Below are 10911 nucleotides of genomic sequence, written 5' to 3'. Positions count from 1 at the left end.
CTCAAAGCTCTGTAGACTACTAAGTGGAAAGCAGGACCATCTAAATGACTTGAATTAATGGAAGGCCGTGACTACACAGCAATAATTACAGTAAATACTGTTGAAGGCAGACAAGGGCTAAGATCTCCTTAGCAGTAATAATGACAGACACTGAATTAAAACCTATTTTATTATAGAACTACCAGTTTCTAACTCATTAAAATGTATCACCTGTTCCTTAACTGTGTAAATAAGATTAAATTGCTTTGAAACTGGAACTTGCAGGCATAGGTACTCTTTAATCATGACTGTTCTCCTAATGTGGAAGCCATTCTAACAAGTCTTTGACCTTATACCAGTTTCCCCTTCATTCCCTGTAGCCACAAATGACTGATGTGATATGGTGTGTTTCTGGGCTTCTCACCTGAAGCGGGGAGAAAGATTTCCAAATACTTTATTGCCATATAGGTACAAAAAGCAGATCTAGGCTGCGAGCATATCTTTAAGACAGCATCCTGTTTGAGGGTCCTTCAGAAGCACATTTACTATTTCAAAAAATTTGTGTTCATATGCCAACTTGTAATGCAGGTAGATGTCTTCACAATAAGAAAGTAACTTCTTCAGGTTTTCTGTGACCCTGTCAGTAGGCTGGTGTTGTTTATATCTACACAAAAATATTTAAAGTACAGGTTAAATATTGTATCAACAAGGGGGGATCAGCTATGCCACCATGCAGGAGTGTTGTAGCTTAGGAAATTATCAAACTAGTATTAGATTTTGATTAGTTAATTTAATTAAGAGCAATTATGTTGCTGGGCATTGGTGGCTCACACCTTTAATCTGGGAAGCAGAGGCAGGTGGATCTCTGTGAGTTTGAAGCCAGCCTGGTCTACAGAGTGAGTTCCAGGACAGCCAGGGCTACACAGAGAAGCCTTCTCTTAGCAAAAAATAAAACAAGAAAACCCAAATATGTCAGCACCTACCTTAATTAAATTTAATACTACTGCAAAAGACAACTTGCTGGAGTTTCTGGTTCACTATCAACTTTTTCCTTTTTTTCCTTTTTTCTCCTTTCCGTTCCATTCCGTTCTCCTTTTTCCTTTCCGTTCCTTTCCTTTCCGTTCCCCTTCCCTTTCCCTTTTTTCTTTTCTTTTTTTTTTTAAGAGAGCATCTCCATATGTAGTCCTGGTTGTCTTGCCCCACTAGGATTTAAAGCCAGTGCTGGGATTAGGGTCAATTTTAAGTACTTACTTTTTGGAAATGTCTTCAAATATACTGGGTTTTAGTAACTTTTGCTGTTTAAATTCTTCCAAGTAACTAAAGTCTCCTTTAAGAATCACTTGTTGGTAGAGAACTTCAGCCCAGTCAGGAACAAAGTCATAGGCCTCAGCTACAATAGAAGCCTTAAAAGGATGGAAATGAAGGGAGGGGACGTTAGAGCACATGCTGTAGAAAACTGAAGTAGGAAACCTACTGTACGCAGCGAGTTATGGTCAGTGTTAAAGGTATCAGGTTGCCTAGTGTTGCTCTCCTCTCATAAAGCCCTCTCCAGTAACTTGTTTTTAGTCTTCCTCACAATGGACAGTAAAACTGCTGATGTGAAATTTTATTTCCATAACTCAGCTGTGTGGGAAGCAGGAAAGTGCTGATGCTGGACCATTAGTGCCTTTTGTTGTAAAGGGCGAGACCCAATCTCCGGGCATTCTTGATTCTCATTGCTAACTGGCAGGCTCCATTCCATGGACACAGTCTGCAAGACTTAAAAGGACAAGCCAAGGAATTCTCTTCAAACCATAACTGCCAAACATCAAAATTCTCTAACCTTTGCCCAAGCGATGCACAAAGATAATATGCCAACTAAACAGTGCTGGGAGTGTGCCTTAAATGGTAGAGCACTTGCCCTCATTTGTGAAGACCTTGTCTGATCTGAATCACTACAAAACACATGCACGTCTATCTCAAATTGCCTCTTCGTGGTACTATTATACAGATAAATCAGAGTAAGTAGTTTGCCCTGGGTCTGTCCCTAACGCTGAGACCTCAGTCGGCCTCTGGACACCAAGGGGAAGACGCCACAGGATTGCACTGGCAGTACCTGTCAGAGTGTTCTCACCTGGTAGAACCTAGGTAGAGCCATGATACAGTCCATTAGCTTCTGATGGCCCAAGTTGATAAGCATTGTGTTCTGACCAGTGTTAAGAAAGTGAATCTGCAGTGTTATCAGCTTAGTGAGCCGATTACAGTGTAGGGCTTGTCGCACACAGGAGTCCTGAGGAATGTGTGGAGGAAGCACAAGAAGAGAATTTTATTATCTCTTTTGTACTCAATACTGACCTCTGCTTGACCCATTACACACTCCCTCTTCACTTGGAAGAGCCTAAGCCAAAGTATTTCCTACTAGTACTATTCTAGCCAGGCTAGAATAACTCTTGGTTACCTTGGCGTAACTCTCCGCTGCATCTAACATCAGAGTCAGGGCTTTAAGCAGGAGTTGTTTGAGTTGGGCTCCATCCTTGAGGCTTTCCTCTGTAAAGTAAAGGATACTTGCTGTAAAGCTGAGTGACCCCTCAGGCCACTCAGTGTGGCAGGTTAGATGAGGGAAACATCCTAAGTATGTATATCCATAGGTACGTTTCACTTGGGCAGGAAATGTCCTTACTAGAACTTGGATGGAGTGCACTCCTAAGTTTCAAACTCTTCTGTAAACTGCCATCTCCTGCCACCAGGGCTGCTACCAAGTGTCTTTCCTCCTAAAGAGCTGGCTGGGTTAGTGTGAGCAGGCTGTGGAAGTGCTGCAGCTCACTCACCCCAGGGCTGAGACTCAATCAGCTTCAGCTGGATACAGGCCGCGGCCTCATGATTCTCCCCTATCTCCCGGCACATGCTGAAGCACAGGGCAATCATATTGTGCTTTTCACTGTCTCCAGGGCGGCAGCGTTTGATGTAGTCTAGCAAGGCTGTCTTCAGGGTGCCAGTCTGCCCAGGAAAAAAAGATATTTAAGTTCTTAACCAGGGACCACAGGGGAGGATCAACTGAGTCCCTTGTTTTTATACTGGTCAAAATGCCCAAAGAAAGATAAATGATGAATAACAATGGAAATGACTGTGAGATCTTAGGCTGTCTTGGGGATGAGCCAACAGACCTGTCCTTGCTGGGAGGACAGCCAGTTAACTTGAGCAGACAAAGGCAGCCGGAAGCACACACTGACCTACTATTGTGTTTGCTAGGACTCTCCGAAAGACTCAAGTGTGAAGGTGAGTGTAGCAGATTTAACAGCTTTAATTAGAAGCAGCTTGAATGCCCCAAATAAGGGCTAAGAATACCTTGTAGCCATTAAATTGCTAAGCACATGCTTTAAACACTTAACTGTGGCCAGACTATCCACAGCAGACGTTATAAAAGGAGAACCTCAATTATCTTATTTTCAAGGCATAAAATTTTACTAAAATGTGAACTATATTTTAGGGTACACGTGCAAAGAAAGGGGTATATTATCAGTGGCTCTCTCCAGATGGTGAACACTGAGGATTTCCGTATTGTTTTCTAAATGTCTTATATGGAGTATGTATTTTGTAATCAGAAAAAAGTTATTAAAATAATTTTAAATGCAAAATGCTTCAGAAGAACAATTTTAAAATCTGGGGATCCTGAATGGACCTATGTTGGGTCTTGCTCCTTTGTCAGTGGCAGGATTGTCTTGAAACAGCCTAATAGAATTTTTTTTTTTAAACTTTGTATTTTTTGACAGGAAATAAAGACAACCCACCAACCCAAATACTTTGTAAACAAAAGTTATATGAACGACATCTCATGTCATAGCACGTAAATGGGGCTAGAGAGGCTCCAGGGCCCACAGACCCAGCAAGCCAGGCCTCTGTTTCTAAGGCTTTTTCCTCTTGTCATAAATGGTTCTCTAGTCCAGGTTAATACACTTGCTTCCTACCTTGGTAATTGCTTTTCTTTTCTTTAGTGTTTTTTTTTTATATGTTTTGATCCTATTCTTTTCTCTCCAACTACTAGATCCTACCCACCCAACTTTGTTTTCTCGAAAAAAAAAAAAACAACAAAAACAGGCCAAAAAAAAAGTGCCAAATGAAAACTATGGAGTTTGTTTTGTGGTGACCAACATTTCTGAGCATGGACCTGGAGTGTGATTGATAGTACCTAGAGACACTCCATAAAAGCAGCTTTTCTCTCTCCTAAAAGGTAGCAATTACAAATAACTTCTTGTGGGACTTTATGTCCTTTTCCCTTTTGCTGTGCTGGAATTTTGTCTAGTTTGAACTGGGGCTGGGCTGGCGCTTGCACCCAGTCTCCAAGTCCCTAAGTGTATCAGCCCTGATGTGTCCGGAAGACACTGTTTCCTTGCAGTCATCTACTCTGCCTGGCTTTTAAAGTCATCCTGCCTTCCCTTCTGAATTAGATGTCTGAGCCTTTTGTTAGAATGGAGACTTGTTGCAAGGAGACTGCTTGTTGGTCCCCCCGGCCGCCCGGCTAGGCTGCCATGGCTCTCAGCACTATAGTTTGTCTGGAAAAGAAAAACAACCCCTCCCCCTCCAAACCAAAGGCACTTCCACACAGCCTCAGCACCGACAGACCACTTGCAGCGTGGTTCTCAGTGGGTGTTCTTGTCAGAACAGACGCTTTAAACAACAGGGAGGGGCTGAAGGCTGAGATGAAAGACAAATATTTCAGTGTTCATCAATATCATGACCTAGTGTGAAGTCCAGCTTAAGTCAATGGTGGTAGTGTGTACCCAGGGGAAGACCCTGACCTCATTGAACATTCTAGAACCCTACACATTCCCAAGAGCAGGTTAGACTTACATTCTGAGCTCATTACTAAACACTTACCGGATCTAGCTTCTTCCTCATCAGAACTTCAAAATAGTGCTTTTGATGCAGTAAGTCAAATATGTATGTCATCTCATTGTACCGTCCGATGCCGGTGAGGAGGCGTACCTGCGGGAAAGAGCACTGAGCTGCTGAAGCCAGGCCACTACCATCATGGCCAGTTTGCCATGTTTCATTCCCTTCCAGTCACCCAACTGAGGCTTCTCTGGATAACTGGAAATGAATCTTTGGGATGTCATTGTCACCCCTTCTCAGTCTTTTTAGCTGACCACCAAGTGCTATAAAACCGCTCTGAGCAGATGCTTCCTCTTGTCGCTTATCCCCCTGGGATCCATTTTACTTATCCACGTGACCAGCCTTCATGGAGCCATAAGGGGCTTGAATGCTCTGTTTACACACCATGCCTGAACCCTTGTTTGGGGGAGAAGCAGTTCTTTCCCCTAGAAAAACTGACTTTCCTGGCAAGAAGCTATAGTAGCCCTGGGACTTGATGGGATGTCTTGCTTTCGGCTCTTTTGGGACACTTCTTTAGACAAATCAACCAGCAACCAGGGGCTGAACTGTCTGGCCAGTAATCAGGAGATGTGGGGCTTCAGACTTCCCTGAGGCCCTATCAGCTGTGAGCTGGGGTCTTTGTTTCTTTTCAAAGCTGCCTCAGGGTGAAGGTGGGCTTGAGGGGACTTACTCACCACCAGCCCGTACTCCTCCCTGGGAGCCAAGTGGTTATCTGTAAGCATCCGGGCGGCTTGTAGGACTCGGATGATGCCCTCCATGTGGCACGTGAAGGTAAAGCAGTGATGGGCCAGGATCAGGAGCTCTGTGGCTGGGTAGTAGGATGTGGAGAAGATGGGCTGGTAACTGCTGTTGACTTTGGCTTGCCAGGAAAGTAAAGGGCCTGGCAGAGAGCGTCCTATCTAGAGAGCTCTCATCCTCTGACAGCTTAAACTTAAACAGTAAACACTGGAAGCAATCTGAAGGTACTACAACCGTACAACATTTTAATTATAAAGACTTACTGCAGGACAGCTCCCCGTGAGGGACGGAGGGAATCCTGTCCAGCAACTTCATGCCTACCAGTGTGCGGTCTTGACACACAGCAGTTAGCTGAAGAAGTGTTTGGCTTTCCTCTGATGGGTTGAGAGGCTGCTTTTCTCCTGCACAGAAAGATAAGGAGACTGTCACTGAGTTTGCCCTAAGAGAGCTGGCAGGAGGCCAGAGCACGGGGCCAGGAGGCCCTCTTTGTCCAGGCCCAGCAGCAGGGGAGTATCTTGACTGCTCTGTCCATCTGGCCTTGTAGGTCAGGGGCATTCTTCAGAGGCAGAACTAGTCTGACCACGTCAGGTCATAAACAGTACGGAGCAGGAAGAGGAATGTAAAGGATTTTTTTCCCCAAGAATCTGTAATCTTGATAGGGCAACATACAAGCTGTGTATGATTCTAACATTCAAATCTTTCAGCTGGGAAACAGTGCTGTCTGAGAGGCTGGGAGGTCTGCAGAGAAGGCACCTGTTCCCTCCGATAGGGTCAGCAGCTCTCGGGTCACCTCTTCAGCCACTAGTTCAGCCACAGTGTCTGGCTCCAGGCCCTGGGTGCTGATAAAGACCTGGGCTTGTCTGCATCGGTCAGGCCGCTGGGAAGCCAAGATTGTTCGCAGCATGGCTTCACTGTCCCTGGCAGCAACATCAGCAAAGGAGCAGCCCAACTCCTAAGTGGAAGATAACAGGAGCAGAGTCATTTTGAAACAAAAAGTAAATGCACTCTGAAACGTGCAGACCACTGCTGCCTGAACTTAGCAATTCCAGAAGCAGCCAGCAGCGCACCTGCGAGTCCTGTCATCTCACCAAGTCAGTCCCTCACCTCGTGTCGAATGCTCATCTTTTCAGTCATACGGTGTAAAGGAGTGGACGTGAAAGAGCCTTTATTGCTCCCGGAGCGTGTGCAGAGGCCCGAATTTGCAGAGACCCCACCTGAGGCCGAGCGCTGCATTGCTCAGCTTCGCTTCCCTCACGGTCTTGCACTTGTGGCCGTTTCCCAGCCAGCGCGAGGCCACACACAAATCCTGGCTGCTCTAGGTTGTTTTGGAATAGGGATGGAGGAGGAGACAGGGTCTCCCTATATAGCCCAGGCTGGCCTCAAACTTCTGGCAATCCACCTGCCTCGGTATCCCAAGTGCCTTCTGTCTTTATATGCATCAAATGCCATATATAATGTTAGACTCAGTAAAATCTTACTCCTGAAGTCTAGAAGGAACTCATGTTCAAATCAGTGTTTATAGAGAAGAGCCAGGAGCCCATGGGAGTTAAATATCTTGCCCCACCTTTCTGTTCGCCTGAGCTACAGCCAGGACTCAAAGTGGCCTGGCATCCTCCCCACCAGTCCCCAGATGGGTCACCATCTTGACAAGGGCCTGATGTACAAGTCATAGTTCTGTTTTTTTGTGGCTCTGGGGATCTAGGGACCCTGCTCATGCTAGGCAAGTACTCCCTCCCTTTCACAATTATCATCTGAAGAACTCCCACTGCAATGTCCAAAGTCTACCCCGACTTCCCATTTCCCTCTCAGACAGTGCTCTGTGGGACCCCTGGCACACACCTTGGCAAGTTCGTACAGACAGAGGACCTGCCGGCAGTAGTTCTTCCCGCGGAGGCACTTGCTCGTGAGAGCGCGGAGACTCCTTGCCACCTCATCAGTAGAGGGCGCCATCATAAATGACTGACTGTCCAAACTTGAAGCTGAAAGCAAACCCAAGTCTGAAGGGAGCTTTAGGTGGCCCTCTTCCCAGCGTCCCATGACTTCATCACTTTGAAAAGACCCCCACCCCCCATCGCCCCTGAACTGAGCTTCCATGATGCTTCTGGCTCTGGGCCACTTCTGACAGAGCCCCACTTAAACTTCCATCACCGCCTTTCAGGAAATCCAACCATGATTTCTTCAGTGATCTCACACTACCTTAGACTTCAAGCTTCCTGCATGCGCTAGAGGCCAGCACCAAGACGCCATCAGAGCCCTCTGCTCTCGAATCCACCTTGTGTTGCACAGCCATCACATCTACTGATGTCCAGAACAGCTCTCGACCCCTTGATTCTCACTTCACCCTGCTCTGTTTCTCTGTTTCCAGCTGCCAGCCTCCCTTCTCCTAACACCTCCCCCCCCCCCCCCCCCCCCCGTCTCATTCTGATTTTTAGAAAGGAAACCTTGGGGCCAGGCCTGCGGGTCAGAGGCGGATGCTTGTCAACCTTTTTTTTTTTTTTTTAAAGACCTTAGGTTGAAACCCAGCCCTGTAAAAATGCCAAGCCTTAGACTGAACTAGGAGAAATGTTTCTTACTTGGTAGAACATTTTCGTAAGGAAACAAAAGTAGACCGTGTGACACTTTGTCTCTTTTCGTCTCTCAGCATCTCATTCTTAGCAGGAGGTGGCCCGGAACTCACTTTGTAGCTCAGGCTGCCTTAACTTTGAAGAGATTCTCCTGCTTCAGCTCCCAAGTGCTAAGATGATAGATGTGTGCTGCTACCCCATTTGTGACACAGGGTTTTACTGTCAATCAAACCCCAATGAAGTATGGCACATCCATCCAGTACAGTGGTCTTAGCCCACTGGTCCATCCTAACGGGTAAATGTGAAGATGAATATGATACGGTCTAACTTGTGGGGAAATGTTCTGTGTGTGCTTGCACTGGCATGCAGGAAATAACACATGCAAGCAAAAAAATTGGCATCCTGGAAGCTCTGAAAAGACAGCACTGAATTTACTTTTCACATTCTGCATGACTGCACTCCGTCATTTGTTACAGTAAGCATGCTAAACTTCTGTACTTAGGATATTAAGCATCATGAGCTTAAGAGGCATTGCATCCTCCCGAGTGCTTACCTAGCATGCCTGAAGCCCTGAGCTCCACTCCCATCACCACATAAGTCTGCATGGCGGCACAAGACTACAACCTCAGCTCTCTAGAAGTGGATGCAGGGAGATTCAGTAAGGAGTTCAAGGCCACTGCTGGCCATACAGTGATACAGACAAACAGAAAAACAGCTTAAATCTAAAAACATACACTTTAAAAGTGAAGCAGGATGGGGAGCATCTCTCTGATCCTGGTACTTGGGGGTAGGAGATCAAGAGTTCAAGGTCATCCTTGGCTACACAGCCAGTTGGAGGCCAGCATGGGCTACGTCTCAAAACACAACAAACAAACCTGTAGAGACCTAGACGTGAGCGCGGAGGTAGAAGAGACCGCATGTGTCTGTCCGCACTTAGGAGCACTCAAGCAAACGCTAGGACCAGCTTTGGAGTAGGCGTGAGCTCCTGCGCCTTTCCTCCCCTGCCCTGGCGTCTAAGTCACCTCTTGGCAGTGGTGGTGGAGGCTGCCATGGCAGCTGGAGTGAGTTGGGGGTTGGGAGGAGGTAAATCCATATTGATCCAGGTTCAATCCCCAGTACCCATATGGCAGCTCACAACCAACCCCAGCTCTTGTTCCGGGGTTGGATACCCTCCCCTGGCTGCTGAGGGCAATGAATACACATGGTGCACAGACAAATGTGGTCCACATATTGAGTTCCAGGCCGGCTACATAGAGAGAGTTCAAAAAGGGGCGGGGGGCTGAAGAGATGGCTCAGCAGTTAAGAACACTGACTGCTCTTCTAGGGAATCCCAGTTTGATTCCCAGAGCCCATGTGAAGACTACAACTGTATTTTCAGAGCCCACATGAAGACTACAACTGTATTTTCACACACAGTGAAAAACACCCATGCACTTTTCTTTAAAAAAACAAAAACATTACACAATACGGTAGAAAACAGTCCAAATAATCCAAAACACAGGGGAAAAAGTTTTCCTGAAAAAAAAACCACAAACTACCAAAACTCATTCAAAAGCTAAAAGATAACCTTAGTAACTGTATAATTATAATAGGAATTCATAATTTAAAATATTCTAAAAAAGCCTCTAGGTTCAGACTTGGGGAAATAACATCAAGTCAGCCATGGCGGCTCACGCCTCTAATCCAAGCACTTGAGAGGTGGAGGTAGGAGGATGGGGTTTAACATCATCCTCAGGTACACAAGAATTAAAGGTTGGTCTGGGCTACATAAGACCTTGGAAGGGGTGGGGGTAGGGTGGGGTAAATTACACCAGGGTAAACCACAGCTGGGTGTGGTGGCGCGTGCCTTTAGTCCTAGCACTTCAAAGACAGGAGGATCTCTGTGATTTTTGAGGCCAGCCTGGTCTACAAAGGGAGTTCCAGGACAGCCAGGGCTATGTAGAGGGATCCTGTCTCAAAACAAACAAACAAACAAACAAAAAAGTAAATTTGAGACTAGTCCTCAAGAACATACACACAAAAGCCCTCAGCCAAAGAGCTAATCAGTCCCACCTGTACTGATCAAAGGTGATGTGTTCACCTGGGAATGCACGGTTGGTTCAGTATTTAAAAATCAATAAGCATATCTCATGTTAATAGTTTAAAGAAGGAAGAGAACTACACGAACAGATCAACAGGTGCAGAAACAATCACAATGAACACTGAACAATGATGATAAAAATCCATCCCAAAATCAGTGCAGAATGAGGTGAGTGCTTTCCTCCCAAGATAGCAGCAAGGGAGTACGCTCACGGTCGCCCACGGCCGCCCACAATCATTTCTATATCCTACCGATGTATAATTATAAACTCCTAAGCAGATACTTGATTTTAATCCCATGTGTGTGCATGAGTGTTAGAAGAAGGGGCTGGTCCCCTGGCCCTAGAGCTACAGGACCTTGTGAATGATCTAACCTGGTTGCTGGGAACCGAACTGGTCCCCTGCAAAGGTGGTCCATGTGCTTTATATCAGCTTTTTCCGCCTAGACTTGGCTGTCCTGGAACTTGCTATATAGACCAAACTGGCCTTGAATTCATGGAAATCCACTTGCCCCTGCCTCCTGAATGCTGATATTAAAGGTATGTGTTCACATGCCTAGATGTTTTTAGCTTTATTTTTGTTTTGAGATAGTTTGACTATGTAGCTCGTGGCTGGCCTCAAACTCATGGGCAATCCTGCTTCTGCCTCCCAGTGCTGGCTTATAATAATTATATAATTTATA

The 10911-nt window shown here is 45.9% G+C and overlaps 1 protein-coding gene across 3 annotated transcripts in view; it reads right to left on the bottom strand.

Moving 5' to 3' along the window:
* Nucleotides 1-10911, bottom strand: part of Spg11 (SPG11 vesicle trafficking associated, spatacsin) — a 67909-nt gene that overhangs the window by 5071 nt on the left and 51927 nt on the right. The window contains exons 31-40 of one of the 3 annotated variants that reach the window (XM_048459518.3): nucleotides 7426-7565; nucleotides 6340-6538; nucleotides 5850-5987; nucleotides 5523-5656; nucleotides 4834-4941; nucleotides 2787-2955; nucleotides 2417-2505; nucleotides 2093-2248; nucleotides 1231-1382; nucleotides 152-643 (exon numbers count right to left, since the gene is read on the bottom strand). In XM_048459518.3, the coding sequence (XP_048315475.3) occupies nucleotides 463-643; nucleotides 1231-1382; nucleotides 2093-2248; nucleotides 2417-2505; nucleotides 2787-2955; nucleotides 4834-4941; nucleotides 5523-5656; nucleotides 5850-5987; nucleotides 6340-6538; nucleotides 7426-7565 (1466 nt within the window). In that variant the 3' untranslated portion in view covers nucleotides 152-462. Of the gene's footprint in view, nucleotides 1-151; nucleotides 644-1230; nucleotides 1383-2092; nucleotides 2249-2416; nucleotides 2506-2786; nucleotides 2956-4833; nucleotides 4942-5522; nucleotides 5657-5849; nucleotides 5988-6339; nucleotides 6539-7425; nucleotides 7566-10911 lie in introns of those variants that run through there. The other 2 variants (XM_085696322.2, XM_085696321.2) reach the window with 2 other exon arrangements.

Source organism: Myodes glareolus, chromosome 10, assembly GCF_982192425.1.
Source record: "Myodes glareolus chromosome 10, mMyoGla1.1, whole genome shotgun sequence".
Taxonomy (NCBI): domain Eukaryota; kingdom Metazoa; phylum Chordata; class Mammalia; order Rodentia; family Cricetidae; genus Myodes; species Myodes glareolus.
Note: the sequence above shows the minus strand (reverse complement) of the source record. Positions and strands in the feature narration are given on the sequence as shown.